Source organism: Cyrtonyx montezumae, unplaced genomic scaffold, assembly GCF_038088225.1.
Source record: "Cyrtonyx montezumae isolate F1298 unplaced genomic scaffold, pur_monq_1.0 scaffold_0, whole genome shotgun sequence".
Lineage (NCBI taxonomy): Eukaryota > Metazoa > Chordata > Aves > Galliformes > Odontophoridae > Cyrtonyx > Cyrtonyx montezumae.
In genome coordinates, this window is record NW_027071824.1 from 10276570 (window position 1) to 10297158 (window position 20589).

The 20589-nt window shown below is 36.0% G+C and overlaps 1 protein-coding gene across 1 annotated transcript in view; it reads left to right on the forward strand.

Moving 5' to 3' along the window:
* Positions 1–20589, forward strand: part of EML4 (EMAP like 4) — a 146319-nt gene that overhangs the window by 74931 nt on the left and 50799 nt on the right. Inside the window, exons 2-5 of the mRNA XM_065753119.1 lie at positions 1647–1829; positions 12796–12925; positions 17524–17697; positions 19710–19838. Of these exons, the coding sequence (XP_065609191.1) occupies positions 1647–1829; positions 12796–12925; positions 17524–17697; positions 19710–19838 (616 nt within the window). The remainder of the gene's footprint in view (positions 1–1646; positions 1830–12795; positions 12926–17523; positions 17698–19709; positions 19839–20589) is intronic.

Sequence of the window (20589 nt, forward strand, 5' to 3'; positions counted from 1 at the left end):
GAATATATTGAGTTGTAGAGTTATTAAAATAACTCTTAAATAATTAACCATTTTTTGTATGGATGATTTACTGTTATGGCTGGTGATACTGAAGGCATTTTTTGTTCTGTTCTGTTGTCTCTGGGACTCACTCTGCATACCTTATTAATTCTTCTATGGTTATTTATTAGCATGAATAGTATTAGCCTCGAAGTGATAGATTTCTGTTTTCGGTTTAACAAAATAGTGAATTAAGTCATTATGCAGAACTGTTTTCTTTTGGGAGTTATCCCATCAGTGTGATCTTAACTATTCCTTCCAGTTTAATAATAACGAACGTTTCAGTACTGTTATTACTTTGTTTTGCTAATTTCTGGTATGAATTTTTTCACTTTGTAAAAGTATTATAATTTTTTTTTCTGTTGGTTAAGTTCTTGCTCCTTTGGTAATGACTATCATACGTGTAGGCTTTGTATTTTAAAAGCATGGAATTTAATGCTCAAATCCTTGATCTTCTTCATATTAAATTTATTGAGCAGTTTGACTTGTGTTTCACTTACCTTACACAAGTTCTTCAAAGGTTCAGGTATTTAGTGAAACATTTTTAGTTGTCTTTATATAGACTTTTTTCCTTGTTATTTATTTATCAGATTAGTGAACTGAAGTTTTGATCGTATATAATCGCCGTAGTCACACTTGTGTGTGAATTTTGTTTGGAATTATTTCGTAAAATATTTCATATTGCCTGTTTGTAGAATAAAGGCTACATTTTGTAAACCATTCCGTTTTCAGTTTTAGTAAGATTAAGGCAGGATGGATGAGGAATTCAGTACCTTATGATTGAGCAACATATTCTTTTATGGATCTTTTTTAGTGGTAAGACTGACTTAGAACAGCCAAATATGAAAATCTGTTATGTGTTATTTTGGCTTGGCAGAAATAGTGCAAAGAACTGTCAGAAGCGAAGAATATGCAGAAACTGTAATTTCCTTTTTACCACTGAAGAATAGATTTGGCTGGAGTATGTCTTCAATGCTAATCTATCTCTGTGTGGCCAAACAGTTTTTTGGAACCTTTTTTAAGTGTATTTACTTTCTTTTCACTTCAGGCCAAATGTTATAATAATAAGTGAGCCTGTGAAAGGTGGTGATGTTAAAAAAAAAATAATAAAAAATCACACACCCCCCCAAAAAAAAAAACAAACAAAAAAAAAAACCCTGACATTTGTATGTTTTAACCATATATCTTCTTAACTTTACCTCATTTTAAAATTTTATATCACTTAAAATTTTAGGACAGTTCCAAAAGAATACGTTGCAAATTTGACCACAGTTAGGTGGCTTTGAATATAAACTTAATTTCAGACTTTCTTAAACTGGTAAGGGTATTTTTCCTTCTACACTTCTAACAGAAAGTAATTTCTTCTTCTGCTTATAGCTGAGCCGTGCTACTTAAGCCTTCTAAGCTGATGACTAGGAGTACTTCTATCTTGAAGTACTAATTTGATACGTTTAATATGTCTTCCTTCTTTGCCTAAACATGTCTGTTTGAACATCTTGAGTACTTCGAAAGAATGGGGCAGACATTCATGCTGTACATGTCTTTCTATGGCTTTTGGTTTTGAACAAAACAATTAAATCTCTTTCTACTGTTTCCACTCCATACAGACGACAGCATCTCAGCTGCAAGCACATCTGATGTCCAAGACCGACTTTCAGCCTTAGAGCTGAGAGTACAACAGCAAGAAGATGAAATCACTGTCCTAAAAGCAGCATTGGCTGATGTGCTAAGGCGCCTTGCTATCTCTGAAGACCATGTAGCTTCTGTAAGAAAATCAGCCCCAAGTAAAGGTAAGGTCATATTTGGTAAATTCTTTCAGTTAGAACATTATCATTTAGTATGTTCCCCATTGGTAACAATTTTTCTCCCTTTTTGTTTGGAAAAGCAGGTGTATTTTGTGTGGGAAACAGGATTATTTTTTATATCTGATTGTTGAAAAAATTGTAAAACAAACACATCAATAACAGCAACAAAACACGAATAAGAAAAAGCCTAGACGCTGTTTGCACTAATTTATCTATATGTGCATGAATATTTTGTGTTTCTATTTCCTTGTCTATTTTGGAGAACTGTTTGCGTTGCTGTTGGAATTTACTCCTGACTTAAAACTAGAGAGTGAGAGGAGAACTAAGTTATGTATATTAGTGATATATGTTAGACCTATGACTGTTAAAGGTTAGGTTGTGTTTCAGATAGCTCACAGTTCTAGTTCATCATAAATGCATCTCTGTGTTTCAGCCTTCAAGCTCAGCTATTTCACCAACACTGGTGTAATACTGAATTGACGCACCATACTCTGTGTTTGTTAGTGTCTGTATAGTACAGGCTGAAAATGCAAATGATGAAAATGCTGGAAGTTTGAATTGTTTTAGTTATGGCAGAGTGATCAAATTGCTTTATTAAGTGTTTTTGTGGTTCCTCTGCCAGATGGAGGGAAGTGATGGTGCTTAATTGGCTTGGGCTGTGAATCCTGCCGTTCTCTTACTGGCTAAATGGTAGACTGTTGTCATCTCTGCTTATAAATGAAGCTTTATCTGTTTGATATGCATCTCTGGTCTCATCGAGATTGAGACATCCTTGTCTAACTCTGCAAATTAAGCCGAAGCAAGTATTTCAGCTAAATCAATCTTTGCTGCCTGCTGTCCATTAGGACAAAAACAAAATGTCTAAGTGGGAAACTGTGAGCAAAAGGAATGCAATGTAGAACCTTCCTATTTATGTGCAAGGGAACTGAGATGTGTTTAAGCACAGGTAAAGATCTTTTGTCTTGGAAGTGTTTGATATCCAGCAAAAAATGATGCTCAGGCAGGACAAGCTTGCCTTGTTCTGCAGAATGACTTGCAGCCTTCTCATCTGGGGACACTGGGGGTCTTGGGACCGTACCAGGTTCTGCAGGTTAATTTGTTCAGTGAAAAAATAATGTATATTTTTTCCTAGAGTGGAAGAGGGAAGGTCTTAATACCTTCACCTTTATGAATTTTCTACTAACTAATGACAGCAGCAGTAACTGAGGAAAAAAAAGTGGAGGGGAGAGGGTGGTGAGATGGATCCATAAAGGCTCATATATTGAACATAATTGAATCACGACTAAATTGGTACTGTATTTATCTTCAGTTGCATAAGATAACCATGCAACACCTTAGCTTCACTGTTTACCATAAAATCAGCTGCATAGTGTTGGCATTAAGGTATCACAGAAGAAAAAGACTGTATAAAGTCACTGTAATTCTCTACAAGACTGAAATTAGACTTTAAGAATGAACTAGATATTGATATTGGTTTAAACTTAAACATCGGTATTTTAATAAATATTTCCAAAGAAAATAATGCATAGCTTTCTCTGATGCCATGGGTGGTTATTTTGCTTTCTGTATTTTAACCGCATTCAGTTGATGGAGAACCCCTGAGACACTGTAACAGGGAGAAATGCATTGTATTCCTGAATGAATAGAATTGTCAGAAGATCTGAATTGTCATACAAAAATTAGAGACATTGATTTTAATTTTTCTTTGAAGTATTTTATGTATATGTAACAGGCTTTTACTAGTTAAGTCATGGTTGATACAAAGGTTATTATAGTTCTCCAAAATTCTTTCTGGTGTTAATGATTCTGTCAAGAGTATAGGTTTCTGCATTACAACAATTAGTTTCATATCAAATAATAGTTATTGTTTTTTTTCTAATTTCATTTAATTTTGATTCAGAGAAGTATGTCTCTAAAACTTGAATGTGTGCTGTCATCATTAATGAGCAACAAGATAAGCTGTGTATATTTTTCTGAATATGTTGAGAGATGTGTTTAATTTGAAGCATGGCAAGACAGTGAGATAAATTCTTCTGAAATAAGCTGAGACTGGAAAAAAAAAAAAAGGCATCTTGAATCTTTCCATCAGAGCTTTAATCTGAGTAGCAGACAGTATCTAGCCTACTTCGAAGTAGTCTCTCCTACTTGCTGCTGTGATATTTTCTGAAACCTCAGTGTTTTATGTAATTAGTTCAGCAATGTCTTTGAAGAGAGCTTTTTCATAAGCTAAAAATAAGTGCTATGTAGAGAACAGATCACATCAAAGGGAACAAATACAGATTGCTTTTAAAACTGACTTTTTCTCATTCTGAAGTTAATAGACCAGCTTGGTGCAAGAAGAGATCTCTTCATCCTTTATGGTTAGATTACCTGCATTGCATATCTGGAAAGCTAATTCTGCTCTTACTTTTCATAGCCCATAATTTTAGATTGAGTTATTCAACCGTAGCTGAGGCTAGAATTTCTGGCGTTATCCTTGTAGTCTTTTTCTTTTTTTCTACATAGTTTTTGTTGCACACTTATTTTGAACATAGTCTAGTCTTCAGCAAAAAATATGATGGGGCAAAGGTAGATTTTTATTTATACCACATGGTATTCATTCAGCAGGTTACTGCCTAAAGTTTTGACTGTCCATCTGCAACTCAGAAGCAAGCTGCTCTTCATGTGATGCTAGGTGAACTGCAAACCGAGATGAGGCAGAGTTAAGTTTTATATCACTTTAGTGCCTCCTAGTCAAGCATGAAATTCAGACTCTAGATAAGGGAAACATTTAGTTGCAGTGGAATTAACATGTGTTCTGCTATTGCACAGTGAAAAGCACATAGTGTTCTGATGTGGCTTGTCATCCTCTAGTATTTCTCAGAGTAAAATCATTTCAAACAGGGAAAATCTTTTAGAAATAAAAAGGCCATGATAATACTTTTGCATCTCTGCAAATAGCTACAAATATCCACAGTCTATCAAATGAGCCATGTCTAAAGATAGTGCTGAAGGTTCTTAGAAATATGGAAGGGGTTGGTTAGGGCACAAGTCCTCAGCAGCTAAGAGGCTTGGGAGGGGGGGCAGGATTGTGTTGTGTTGGTGCATTTGGGTTTGTAGCCTTTTTTTCTTTTCTTTTTTCTTTTCTTTTTTTTTAATAAATTACTTAGCAGGAAACTTTTCTTTAGAAGTTCTTTGTTTTTAGCAGCTCTGCACTCTCATATCTGATGTTGGTGTTTGATCGATGCTGCTAACATTCCCAAAACAAAGCTTACCTGGACATTGAAGAAAAGGAAAATGCAAAGCAGCCTGTTGCTGGCAACCACAAGTAAGATAGATAGGCTTGCATCTGGTGCCTGGAAAACCTATTAAAATCTTTCAGGGTGTCAAAACGTATGTAACAGAAGAATTTATCCTTCAAATTCTGGGTGTTGAGATCAATTTGCGTCTCACAATGGCACCAGTAAAATTGCTCAGGCTCATCACGTTTCTGGGGTAGGAGCTGTTTCTTGACTGGCTGTTGGCCAGAAAGTATACCCTGATCTATGCCCATAGAGTTAATGTCCTTTTTCTAGACTTGAAAGTAATGAGAAGGCTTGTCATGGATTAGCCCCCTGGAGTAACATTTCAATTGCTTGGACAAGTATTGATGACAGATAACTTGCAGGCAAATTTTGGTCGCAAGGTGAAATTGAAGCAATAGTTTGAAGAGAGTTTCTCCCATGACAATGTGGGGTGGAGACCAAGAGGCATTTATTTTATTTATGGAAGAGGTCTTGGGGTTCTGTACTAGCGACTGCACACTTGGAATGCTTTTGATTTGTTCAGTGAATTTTTCCAGTAGAAACCTGAGAGAGTTCTTTACTTTTCTGCTGCACTATCTGGTATAAAATGTTATCTGTTCAGCATCTCCACAATAAGAAAAATCCTGAATCTTGCTTCAAATTCCATCTTAGTGCATTAATATAAGCAAAATGCTTCAGTTATATTTTCTACCTTCTGTCAGCTGTAGTTTCATTTTGATAACATTAAGTCATTTTAATTTACATTAAAAAATGTCTTCAAGTGTTTGGTAAGCTTAATTAGTGAAAGAATGAGATAGACTTTTACTAGTGGTTTTAGATTTAAAACATTGTAACGTGCATAGTTGTCCCATTAACAGGGTACGTGTTTATGCTGACTAATTATTAAATGCTAACACAACTGAAAATATTGCAGGTAGGAAAACGATCATGGTAAAGACAGATTATAGGCACTTATCCATGGCATTAATACTAATCTGGCATGCTTGTATGTGTGTCGTTTTACTCATGGGAATAGTCCAACTAAAGCCTGCAGGCAGTATGCTCACATAACAAATAATGACACTCCCAAAGTCTTAATGGGTTTCCCAGGTACTGGTTTTAGTGCCATCTGTTCTTTCTGCATTAAAATTATTTTTTTCTATACTACTTCCCCATTTTTTCCTCTCTTCTGCTTTTCTTCCACCTTCTTTAATCTCTTGCCTCTGTTGTACTTACTTTTCTTGACATTCTTCATCTATTCAAAGAAGTTGAATCTGGAGCATGTTAATTAACTCAAGGTCATTAAACTAAGTTGAAGGAAAAAGATATTAAGAGGAAAGTAGATTTTATTTAACTTCTGTAACCTAATAATCCTGTTCATGCAAAAAATGTTTAGAGAAGTGAAGTAGATTGTTTTTTAGTTGTGGTGATGTGTACTCTTATTCTTTTTCCATATGCTTTGTCCAGTTTTGGATGTGCTGTTAGGTGTTTCTGCTGAGGTACTGTACTGCTCTACTATTCTCCATGATGCTTTGCGAACTATGAATTACGAACTTGAATAGCTTTTCCAAAGCAAATTGTTTTTACAAAACTTCAGTAGCTTTTTTCAAGATTCTTTGCTAGAATTTATCAAATTGTTTCAGAATGCCATGGATACTTTTTTCTTTTTTATCTCCTCTGCTAGAATATAGCTCATTTGAAATTGATTGAAGTGCCTTTTGAAAAGTGTACCAAAATGACAGGGTGATAGGGAAGGGGGAGGAAAAGTACTGTGTGGTTTTAATAAACTGTTGGTTCTCTCACACCAGGGAAGTCTTCAGTTTCCATCAGAGGTAGTTTTTCTATCTTTTACTAGGAGCACAGCTTTGCTAGGCTTTTGGGAACATAACACCTGAAAAAACTAGTTTTGTCTGTAGGAGGAGTAGCTATAGTTAGAAAGGTATACATCAATGTGTATGCATTTATAGATATAAAAATATGAAAGAAATCTGTAAATAAATATATATATATATTTGCATTTTAATTAATACAACTACTGAGAGAGATTTGCGTGCACTGAAAGATACTTAGGCTTTGCATATTTTCAAACCATTTCATATTAGCAAGCCTTTATTTAGATTGCTCTTTTCCTCTGAATTGGAAAAGACAAATTAGGCTCATCTGAAAAAAAAAAAGTATTAATCTGAAACTTTTTCAGAAAGACTTAATTGATTTAAGAATACTTAAGTTTGTCAAAACTTAATTTTGACTTTAAATTGGATTATTTAACAAGATTAAGTATGATAATTGACATTAAAGGAAGTTGATTTATATTTCCTGATTTATATTGTTCATTATTGGAGAACTGGTACCTCCTCCTGACCTGTGACTTCTGCTCATGGGATAGAAGAATAGAACAGTTTTACTGCTTAGAATGTCTTCATTTAGAGTTTAACTTACATGATAAAATAGTTGAATAAATCAAAGTACTGAAGAAATATTTTCCTGCCTCCTCTTTTCAAATGGAGGTTTAGTGCTCCCAAGCCTCTTATTTGCCACTCTTCCACCAGCTGAGTGTTTTGTAGTCCTTTGAAACTTTGGAAACAAAGAATCAACTACATCTGCTCTGATATAATTTGTTATAACATCTTGAAATAAGTCTAAGTTCATCGTGCTTTCAAGTTTTTTTTTATGACTTTATTTTAAAAAGTAAGTGCTGATAAAACTTTATGTTCTGCTACCCTTTTAAAGGCTCAACTCTGCTGGTTCTTTGGTGACTATTATTGGGGTTAAGCATAGATGATACGTGTATTTGGTATGAGTACTAAAGTTTCTGTTTTTCTAGTTATCAGTTCTATTAGCACAAAACACCTATGCATGTAGTATATTTGAAATATATAGGTATATATGAAGGTATATTTGAAATATATGTGTAGGTATAAGTTTTAATAAAAATAAATTATTTAAGGTTGTTGAATGGTTTTGATATCATATGCCCTTTTTCTATATTAAAAAAAAAAGACTTAAAAAGTATATAAGTAAATCTTTTTTTGGGGGGGAGTTTGTTTTTCTTAGAAATTCTTTGAGGTTTTTATTTTAAATCCACTTGGATGACATGTACAGAGAAAGTATTTTAATGTATCTACATCACTCAATTGAAATTGTCCTAGGAAGAAAAATAAAGTTTTGGATTTTCTTTGGTAGAAAGGTTGTTTACCTGTCAGGATTAGCACATACAAAGATACTCAACTAATTATTATGGATAACACAAGAGAAGGTGATAATAAATTATAACCAGTTTGGAGAAGTGAAATGAATTACCAGCTTCAGCTCTAGTATTTTGGAAAGAAAAGCTATTTTGTTATCAAGAGATGTGTATTTTCAAAACTTATCGCTGTCTCTTACAGCTATGCCTCAGTTTTCCCACAGTTAGCTAATCTAGGCTGATAAAGGAGTGGAAATGTATTTTCGGTTTGTTGTGTCCTGTGTTTTTTCCTGATCCTACTTATCTTTCTTTCTCACACATGTATACTTGACAGATGTTAATGAAATGCTTCTTTGAACTCAACAGATATTAGTTTATGAAAATTATCAGAACAGAGATTAATCTACTATCCATGAAATATATTTTTACCACTTTGATCCCTGACAGTTTGGCTTTAATCCTGGTCATCGTGCACTGGCTTTCATTGTACATTCAGTTTATGTCTGGCTTTTGTTCCAAAGCTACAGATAAAGTGGAGTACTGTTCTGAAAATTTTCAGACTGTTTATTTTAGAAGGAGACATGCAATATGATACTGGGGCGATGTGTGATCTGAATGCTGGGGCAACTCAGTTGTCCATTGATATGGAAATCGTGTTCTCCGGAGTTGCTTCATTATTACTCTGAAGCAACTTTGCTTTACTTGCAGTAAAATACAGTGAAGAGGAAGGTTGTGATGTTACTAATTTTTGAAACCATCTGACTTCAGAGATCCTCTGATTAAAAGTCTTGAAGTTGACTGCTTGGCTTGGGCCAGCTTGGGCTTTCACCCTGGTGGAGAAGAGCCCATTGCAGTCAGTCCCAGTGGAGATCCATATTTTAATACTGTGCTGCCTGGGGCTTGTACAGGGCTTGAACTTGTCTTTCTTTCTCTGTAATAACCAAAAATCAAAGTGTATTTGTTTACATACAATTAGCTAAATACTTTGATTTTCTTTTTCCTTTAAAACAAGTTTTCTAGTGGTCGTTTTTAGAATTCCTAGTATTATTACAACATATTTTGTAGAGCCTGGAAGGGGATTTATTTCTTAAAGGTGTTGAATAAAGGTGTTGCATTTTCTGTGTTTGCTTGCTGATCTTTACATTTCATTGCATGTTGAATGGCATCAAACTGTTACTGACCAAGGTTTTATTTTTGATTGTAAAAGAGAGCCTGATGTATTTTGACAAATGAAGAATCTTAGAATTGTAGGGATTGGAAGGGACCTCTAAAGAGCATCTTGTCCATCTCCCCTGCCAAAGCAGGCTCCCTAGCCCAGGTTGCACAGGTAGGCATCCAGGCGGGACTTGAATGTCTCCAGAGAAGGAGACCCCACCACCTCTCTGTGCAGCCTGTGCCAGTGCTCCATCACTGCACTGTGAAGAAGTTCCCACACACATTTGTGCAGAACTTCCTATGCACAGTTTGTGACCATTTCCCTTCATCTTATCACCACACACTGTTGAGAAGAGTCCAGCCTCATCCCTTTACTTCCTGTTCCTTAGATATTTATAGACATGGATCAGATCCCCTCTGAGTCATTTTTTGAGGCTGAACAGACCCAAGTCTCTCAGCCCTTCCTCATAAGGGAGGTGTTCTATGCCCTTTATCATCTCTGTAGCCTTCTGCTGGACTCTTGAAGAGGTACCTGTCTTTTTTGTACAGGGGAGCCCAGAACTGGACACAGTACTCCAGGTGAGGCCTCACCAGAGCAGAGTAGAGGGAGAGGATCATCTCCCTTGACCTGCTGGCCACACCCTTTTTAATGTACCCTAGGATACCATTGGCCTTGTTGGCCACTAGGGCACACTGCATTCCAAGATTTTTGTTGTTTTGGCCACTATGCAAGTATTTTAAAGAAATTAATGGTTAAATAAATCGAAGCTATGATAATCGTTAGTCATTTTACAAAAATGCTTTTCTTTTGATTCAAGAATCTTATCTCAAACCTGATTTTGCATGCCATTTGTTGAAATGATGAAGTGCTCTGCAGATCTGTCATCAAAATCTCCTTGAAAAGCACAGAGCAGATCACATTCTTGTTGTGAGCATGTGATGATGTACAGTTTTACTCATGACCAGTTTTGTCCTTGGATGTATGTGAGAACTAATGCTTTCCTATTTAGCTAGGGGAATTCTAGATACTGTCTGTGAACAAGACATCAGTGTGCTCCTTAAGCAAAGAGAGCATTTTTTTTTAATTTCCATCTGAGTAAGATTCAGTACCTTGCCTGAAGGACTGCGGTTCCTTATGCTTTTCAGTGAGTTCTTTGCTGCCAGCATTGAGAATTGCTACTATTATGCCTCCAGATTCCCATTTCTGGAAGGCTGCACTAGTGCTGTTTGGGGAGGCATTGATCTATTACGATGAGCAGACAGAGATGTCAAGGTCATATGTAGTTCAAGAGTGAATCATAGGCCTTGATATTATGCATCTCCACAAAGAAGATGATTTACTTTGTCACTGAAAATAAAAGAAGCTAATTAATAGGTTTCTAATGCTAAAAGTGCTTTTTCAGCTTGTATGTTATTGTTCTTGCATTCAAGTTTCAGAAGGGGGTAAAAATCTGTTGAGTTTTGCTGGCTTTGTACAGTATGTTAACTTTAGAAATCTGTATTGCAAATATGTCCAATAAAATAGTCTCTAAGAAGTATGAAGTTGGAGGAAACCAAGCAGAGCTGATTTGTGAAGAATTTAGAAAGAATAGTGGTGATATTTGCAGTGTTTCTGCACTTAAGTGTCTTTACTTTCTTTAGGTTTTCTTCAGTCTTCTTTGGATATTCTGCGTGCTCTGTTGGCCTCTTGTGATGTGAATTTCAGATGTGGTCCTTTTTGTGTTGTTCAGTGCAATTGAATCAGGATGCAGTCAACTCATGTCTGCCCATTTCTGCTTCCAATCAAATAGTTCTGAAACCTAATATTCCCTCGACACATCTCTCTCATATGTAAGGCACTTGTTTAAGCATTAGTTTGTCACTCAGACTGGCTGACAGAACTGCAATTGGACAAATTGACCATTGCGCTGGTATTGTTCTAATGATACATCTGTGTGAGTTTGCCTTCTGTGCACAGAGCAGTTGATTCATCCTGACTGCTTTGACACATGGCCTCATGTCTTATCTATTTCACACTATTCCAAGCCTGCCATGAACACAGACAAGTAGTTTTCCTGTCAGCCATGTCCTTCGTGCTTGTTGCTGAGGTCTGAGTGACTAGATGTCATGACCCCATGAGGCACAGCGACAATTTGCTGTTTATGCAATTGGGGTGTGGCACAAGAGATGTGCACAGAAGTGACTACTGATTTTTGGAAGTTTTTTCTTTTTTCTTTTTTTTTTTTTCTCCAGTGTGTGGAATGCTCCAGAAGTGAAAAGCACAAATGTGGAACTACAGGGAAAGGAGGGCAAAACTCTTTTCTGAAAACGAGCTTAAAAATAAGACATGAACCCAGATATGACAACATGGATGATTAATGGAGATGGGGAAATGTCAGGTTCCAGTAAAATGCCATGTATTTCCCTAGCTGTGGCAGAGGCAGGTCAAGGTGCTGATTGCTGGCTAGCATTCATCCCTTTAAATAGAAGAACCTTTGGTACCCCTCTTCTTTGCAGTCCCCACCCACATTCACTGCATATTTTGAAACTTCTTAGTGAGTGAAGTGGGCATCTGACAAACAGCCTTCCTCACATATACAATCTTGATTCAACCAAAAGGGAGTCTGCATTGTTCACTGGGCAGGCGTTCAGTGGAGTAAACTATATCAGAAATTTAATAATTTTTTAGAATATACATTATGGAATAGTTAACCTTTCTAAGATGGAAATGGGCAGCTGAAAATAAACTGAGAACTTTAATCTTTGAATCCTTACTATCACAACTATTGGAGGTTAGTTTTAGGGATATTTCTGAAGAGATAACTTAAATCCTGTAGTATAAAGAGGGCTTTTGTCTACAACTTTTTTGGACATAAGTGGGAGGTGGGGGAGTGGGAAGGGAGGTAAAACAGACAACAGGTTTAAAGCATCAGACCTTATGTGTTATTATCTGTGAACTGTGATGGTTTTTGAAAAAGAGTTGGAATTGTCTGATCTGCTTTACTTACAGCAGTCCAGTTTTACAAGGCTAGCCATGATCTATAATTCTCTCTGTGGATCACAACTACAAAGAGATGTGACATGTCACTGAATGAAGCTATTTGCTGTCATTGTGGCAGTAGAGGGTGGCTCCTGTCATGATGAATTCTTGCTTTTCTCAAATTGTCTCAGGTTTCCCTTCTCCAGCTATCTAGGTTAAGGCTGTCATGAATATATGTCACTGGATACCAGCTGGGTGGCAGTCCAGGCTGCTGGTACTGCTGCTGTGGCATTACCAGGTCCTCCTCTGAAGGTTTATAGCTTCTCTGATAGATCTTTGAGATGGGGACGTAAAGCCTAAAGCCTACTGCTCTTCATTTTTATTTCCTAGGTCAGCCAAGCCTCCGAGAAGCTATCTCGATGTCCTGTATAACCAACGGGAGTACAGGAAGCAGGAAAACAAGCCACAGTTCCTCTGTATCTGTTGCCAGAAAAGAAACTTTTTCATCTGCTGCAAAAAGGTACCAACTGGTTACTAAAACTGAAATTACATTTTATAAAGTAAAATGGGAAAATAACAAGTAATAAGGAAAGAATAAGGTTTGGAAATGTACCGTGTTATTGAGCCCCTTATGGCAGGGTTCTAAGAAGAATTCATACATAGAATATCTCTATAGTGTATACTGGCCAAAATGCATTCCCACCAAGAGACACAAGGGGCAAATATATTTCCAGTGTGAATGGAGAACTTTCCTTCTGGTATTCATCTGAATCTTTCTCTTTTCCTTCCCGAGGAAACTAAAGACAAAACTGAATTAATTGTCTTGATTGTAAATAGTAGCCAGTAGTAAAATAGTTGTGAAACAATAGTGAATTTTAAGACAGAAGTTTACTTTTTCTTTTTTTTACATAAAATCTTAAATCAAAATGCCTTTATCTTTGCAAAGTATATATCAGATCTCAAATATGTAAAAACAGCACTTAGTTTAAGTATTTGTAATTTAAATGAGCTATGCACAAAGCAATGGCATTTTTTCCCCCTTGGTGTAATGGTTCCTGCCGAATACAACAAGCAAAGTGTTTCTATAATTACTTTCTTCTCTGGGACTTTCAAATAAGTCATGCAATCATTATTTAATCAATAGCTTGCACTTATTCGTTGGGAAGAACGAGCTGCCTCATATAGCCACGGGACAGTGAATACTCTTAATGTGTAACTGTGGTAAATTATGTGAACAAATCCTTGTCCTCTGCAGAGTTCTCTGGTAACTCCAGTAGCTGTTTTATCTTCTGCCATGGATGTAAATACTGTACTATACGACAAGACAGGAAAATGATATATTTCAGGGAATAAAAGCTGCATGCAAATATAAACTGTATGAGGACAAAATAAAAAACACTTTAGTGCTATTTGGAATGTGGAAAGGAAGGGTAATACCATGGTCTTCACTCTTTTCTCATAGAGCATTGTGAATCTTCTTGTTTATTTTTCAGCAATAAATTAGAAACTGATCACTGTATGTCTCTATCTGCTAGCATGACAGGCACTGGGACAAAAGACACTCCTCCAGGAAAGTATTTGTTAGTTAGTACTTTTCCATTAATCTTACCCGTGTGGTTCTTAGAATGTTGATGAGAGCCAGTCTGTTTCCAGCAGCGCTTGGTTTGCATTTGCCTTCCTGATTCATTGGCTGCTGGGCGCTTGAGTACAGAAGAGCAGAGTGGAGTGACTGGCATCCCTTTCATCTGGATTAACATCTTTAAAAGGATACCTGGATGGGTCACAAGAAGGAAACGCTTATGTGTGGAGGGTATCTTTGCCTAGGCTCTGAAACCAAGTATCCAGACGGGTAGTTCTGTGCTTTTGGTGCAGCTGAAGATAAGTGTCTGCCTTCTTTGAGGCCTGTTTCAGGAATGCTTTAAGACACTCAATTTTCAGTTATATGCTCAGCAGTTCTCATTTATGGGAGACTGTGGAAAGAAAATTTGTTTGGTATTTAAAAGACTATAGGTTTGTCCTTTTGTAACAGTACTGTTTTAAGAAAGCTGAAAGAAAACATTGATTCTCTCTTTGTGGATGTGAAGTTTAGTAATTTTTTTTCTTCTTTCTGTAACACTTACCAGTGTCCCTGCAAGGAATCATAAGTGAATTTCAATAGTCCCATCTTCTTAACAAGTTGGAATAGACATGTCTATTTCTAACACTTTTTCGTCATGATGAAAAGAAGGCAGGATAAAGGATAGTATCAGCAGACTATGGGACACTTCACCTTGACTTCTCCAGGCCTTTTTTTTTTTTTTTTTTCAGGCAGGAGATTCAACTGGTGCAGCAGGAGGGACTGGTCATCCATTTATGTAGTTACCAGACAGCCCCAAAGCCTGTCTGTAACTTGTCACGTTCTGAATAGCTATACATCTAGTCATCTACTTGTGAAGTTTAGTGTCTCCTGGAAGTTTAGTTTCTGTGTTCTGTGCAGTCTTAATATCGCGTGTTTCTGGGGCTCTGCCCTCTGTAGACTTGCCATCTTTGAGCTCTTCTACAAATAAACAGTTTTGTACCTTGATTCCTTAATCTTTGTTCTATTAACCTGAACATAGCAAGATCATGGAAATGATCTGAAAGTTCAGTGCAACTGCACAACATTGTGACTCATTTCAACAAAAGTATGATACAGTTTCAGCTGTTACTTCAAGAGCACTAAAAACAAAGCTCAGAAACATACTGCAAAATAATAATAATAATAAAAAAGATAGATGATGTCTAATTCTCAGAGGTGAAGGATGTGTATTAAGAAAAAAAAACATCCTAGCTGTCTGGAACTGATTTGTGACAGGGATGCTGAAACACTTTTCAACAAAAAACATGCTGCGTGCTTTCTGTATCACCAGAGAAGCGCATTAGTACTTCATGCTGTACTGTGTTCACAGAGACCTGTGATCATTTCCTTGAGACTAGATATTTTTTCTGAAAACAGCTTCTGGTAAGGAACTGTAATTTCAGACTGACCACCCTCCACAGCAGCTGCCAGTGTGTTGTGATCCAAGGATGAAACATTGGGTTAAGTGAAAATGGAGAATCTGAAAAATTAGCACAGGTAGTGATAAATCTCAAATACTTGAATGTGAACTGAAGAAATGCCTCATCAATTTGGGATTTGGAACAAATTTTTGGATGCATTAAGTGACTGCTTCCCAGAAGAACTAATCTTTAGAAACCCACAAGAAAGTAGGTAGTCTTTGATTTGGTTTCAGTTGTTGCACAAGAGGTATTAGTTGTTCAAGAGATATTTAGTGGGAGAGCCACTCTATAGTAGCAGTTATAATGCAATTAAGCTGAAGATTTTAGCAGGAGAGAGTAATCCAAATACATGCAGCACTCACAGTGAGTTGTTTTACAGTGAACATATGTTACTTTCAAATTAAAATAGACATCCAAAAAAAAAAAAAAAGTTTACTTGCAGCCTGGTGCCAGACAAAAAAAACCATTGGATTGTAACACCAAGTATACCTTATGCTGCAACTGACTGCCAGCAGCAGTCCAGTGATTCTTCCAATGATTCTAGGAGCTTAACAGAGCAGCTAAGTGGTGAAAGTCATGTCAGAGGTGGGAAGTGGCAAGTCTACAGCTGCTAAGTTCAGTTAATAAATTAAAAGATTCCTATCCTGAACCTATGACTTACAGGAGGTAGATCAGGTGAGCTGAACGAGTTCAGATAAGAACACAGAAAATATGAGACTAAATTTAAGACAAGTTAGATAATTCATTGCTGTCAGCAAACAGTACTTGTATGAGCATTCTGGAAGAATGAAGACATGAATTTTAGGATTGCTGGCACATCACTGTAGAATAGTTGAGTTGAAAAAAACTGTCAGTGATCATGAAGTCCAACGGACCACATCAGGATTAACCAAATATTAACCCTGAGGGTGTTGTCCAAATGCTTCTTGAATGATGACAACCATGGGGCATCAAACACCTCTCTAGGAAGCCTATTTCAGAGTTTGATCACCTTCAAGGTAAAGAAATTTCTCCTAATGCCCAATCTGTTTAGTTTTCTTCTTTCTGAGAAGAAAGAACTTAGAGGTACTGTGTTGATGTGTTTAACTAGTTGATGTGGTTTAGAGTAGGAATTCTAAATGAGACATAAATGTATTTGGGGTTTTATGTCATTTTCCACTGTTTAACTTAACCTTCAGTGCTTCATCAGAGGCATTTAGAAATATTTAAGTCAATAGTTTTGAAGATTTTATTTCAGTGGTAGATGATAGACTTTGAGATAACAACTGAACCAGAAGAATCCTATGGATCTTCTATTAAAATCAGGGCTCGATTTTTATTAATTTGAGTATTTACTAAACTGCTCTTCATGGATAGTATTTTGTGCTGGTGCTCTGTTTGACTGATAAATTTATTTTGGAAGTGGTTCTTTTTATTCATCTTCTAAAAATATTCCATATGCTATGGAAATCTCTTTTAGGTCCCGTTACTCATTATGTCATTCAGTATACTGCAAAGTGTGCTGTTCTTTGCAAGTGACCTTTAGTTAGATCTTCAATGAATTTAAGGCTGTTAATGACATGTACTTAAAACCATTTCAAACATTAACCTGATAAATACAGCAATGTCAAAATAAAGATGCATTCTTAGTTCTTTTACACTAACAACACTGAAGAAGTTGCAAGACAGTCTTATGTCATCCAGCTGCAGTTCAAAACTGTGATGTGTTTTGAGGAATGATTTCCTTTGAACTCTGCTACGTTCACTTCTGTCAGCTTCAAGTGCTGTAGCAGCACCCAGGCATAGTCAAATCAAAGTTGTATTTGGATTTAAATCAGAGTAAATTTAGTATACCTACCCAGTGGAAAGAATAAAGCACAGTTTGGAGCTTGTATGTCAATCTTGTTTTAGCAAGTCTAGTCTGAACAGAGTGAGTAGATAATCAAAAGTTTCTTCTAGTGATGATATATACATAATGCTGTGACATGCTTTGCCCATCTTTTCAAAGAGGGCATTTTCTCCCACTTTTATAATTTATTTGCTTGTTGTCTTTTTGTTTTTCTTTTTCTTTCTTTTTTTTTCTCTTTTCTTCTTCCCCCTATATTATACTTTATTTTACAGCGGTACAGAAAAAAAGAAGGAAAAACCTCCTGGACAGAAAGAAAAAAAAGAGGAATCTCATTCTAATGATCAAAGTCCACAAACTCAAGCATCACCTTCTCCCCAGCCGCCCTCACAGACTCTCCAAACACACAGGCAAACTCCAGAAAGCAAGAGTTCTGCTCCAGCTAAAAGGTTTTCACAGTACAGAGCTAGAAAATAATTGTAATGACACTGAGTTCATATCTGACAACAAGTCATGTGAAATAGTTCCAATTTCCTGATCAAGTTAATGTTTAATTTTTTTGGTCAAAATAAGATGCATTCAGTATGCACTTCAATAGAGCAAATCTCTTGAAAATTTTTGAGTAAAATTGAGATTACAAAATATCATGTTCTCAATGATTGATATTCTAATATAGTAAATTAATATTTAATCAGTCATTATCCTGAAGTACCTAAAATGATTTTTGTCTTGATCTTTCCCAAAATACACATTATAGGCTTTGTCTGAAGTAGATGTATTGTGGAGTGCATTTCGTGCATATACATTTGCTACCTGCCATAACATTTCTTAAAGGCTAGCATTACTGCAATTCTGTCTTTTTGGATGTTTTTCTTTTCAATTATTCTTTAATGTGACTGCAGTACAGATTTTTAAATTTATTTTTATTTTTGCCTTCTACCTCTTTTAATTCCTGCCAGTTTGCAGGACAGTTCACTTTTATTCTGATTCTTTACTTCAGAGAAGTTGTGTATTGGCTTGACTGAAGGTAGGAGTTCCACCTCTGACTTTGTTCCTGTTCTTTTTGGAGGAACAAAAAAAAATTTTTAAATAATGGAAGGTGAAGTGAAGGAAGTGAATTTTGTCATTAATTTTGAATTTAGAACTATTCAGATCACTTAGTGCATTGAGTGTTTTGGGGTTTTTTTCCCCCTTTTTGGTTGTTTTTTGGTTTTTGTTTTTCGTTTTTTGGTTTGTTACCTTAATGGGAAGGTATGGCATCTTTTTCTTTAATGTTTTGTGTTTGGGAGACATATAAGCCTTTAAATTTATTCCTCTGAAATTTACTGTAGTTCACAAGATTGTTGTCTTGCATTGCTTGAATTCTATTAAATATTTAAATTTCCACTTGACTGATGCATGTAATAACACTGCATAAAGGCTCTGTCTTCACATCTTGTACAAACTCTACGTTATCTGAAGCTGAACTTGCGGCCTGTTGTCCTTTTGCCTTGGTATCTCACTGTAAAGGTGTTTGCCTGAAGTCTTGCATACTAATCTTTTGCAATGTGGGGAAAAAAAATAAATGCCTTTTGTAGCCTCTTGGTGATGTAACACGATTTGATTAATGTTTGTCCCAGGACCTTTCCTAGCCTCCTGAGGTGCTGTGGAGGTGAGCTTGCCAGTTCTGAAGCTGCACTTCAGAACTTACTCCTGCAAAAAGCATTTCTGATGGGATGACATGTAACACTGCTAGCTGAACAGATGCCAACAAAGACAGTTGGCTGAGAGTAATATGGCCTAGATCACTTCTGAACATATTTTCCCTGATTTGTGTATGAAACAAATGAACTAATGACTGCAAAACTTTTCAGGTTACTGTTTTTCTAAATTGGCTATAATAAGATTGCTGAAAAATTACATGAGAATTCAGAGATTTGTATATAACACTGAATGAAACCTAGCTTGTCTTCATATAGGAAGTTTGCAAACATTTTTTAAAAAGATTAAAGCTATTAATGTTGTTCAGAATGGGCTATCTCCAATGCAGCCGTATTCAATTGTAGTCTGGCACAGATTGTTGCTTTAATCTGATGTACAGTGAATAAAAAATCCACTTTTCTAAGTGATTTTTTAAAATTTCTTCTTTACAGCTTATTTACTAGCTTCTTTTTTTCCCCCTTTTTCTGATTGGTTAGCAATGTAGTGAAGAAGTACAGAGAACTTTTTTGCTCAGGTCTTTAAGAGCATATGAAAATGGAAAAGTATGGATAAAACTGGCATCTGTCTTGCTCAGTTGTTTTTGTTCATCCTGTTAGAACTTTTTGACTAATCTTTTTTTTTACTTATTTCTTGCTTCAGCTTGAAGGAAGATCTAGCTCTGCTTTTGTCTACTGCTGCTTGATCTGTTGGTTGCAAACCCGTTCCAGTTACTCTTATCTTTTTAATTTGTCATTCTAAAACATATATTCCTTTCTTCTAGCATAAAGAGATCGCTGACTGCTGAAAAACCTCACAGTGCCTGGGAGAGCTCAGATGACAGTCGTAATAAGCTACTGAGAGTAGCATCAACATCTAAATTAATATCGAAAGTGGCAAAGAATGCAGACAAGTACGTATAGTTGGTGCATAAAAGTGAGTGAACTTTAGAATCAAAATATTATGGAATTGCATAGTTTTAGTGAACTGAAATACATGCAAAAACCATTTGCATTTTTGTTTTCACTGCAAGTAATTACTTGTACAATTTGGAAGTATGGCACTCCAGATGTCTGTGGAATCTTAAAATCATTATAAAATGTGAAAGCATGGAATGATTATAAATATGTTTTAATAGTCTGTTTGGGTTAGCAGAATTATATTATGAGTTATGATTTATAGCTTATTACTGCTGTAGTAAAGTTTCTAACCGGTCATTTGATGATTAATAATTATTTGAAAATGCCACTATATTTCCTTGCAGTTAATTCACTGGATTTGACGTCTGTGTTTTTAAAATAGATTGTAGTTACAAAAATAAACATTTATGATTTCAGGTCAGTCACTAGTTGACAAATTTCTGCATACTGTTTTTAGATAATAGACAGAGGCTTTTCATTTTGACCTTCAGTATGCCAAGGTTTATTTTCTGATACTTCTGTCCTTCGGAGAGTTCTGTTTGAATAGTTAAGTGTTACAGTGTTTTTGCTAGATCCGCCTTGCAGCTTTTCTTAATACTTTGTGCAAGGCTGCTGACTGACAGAGCAATTGTGCACGTTTGCTTTCCTGCGCTGCCCTAGTGAACCCAAATGTCCCCAGACTTCACAGAAGGGCTGAAGAATTAAACAGTGTTTGGTTATTTCATTGAGCTCTTGATAGGACAT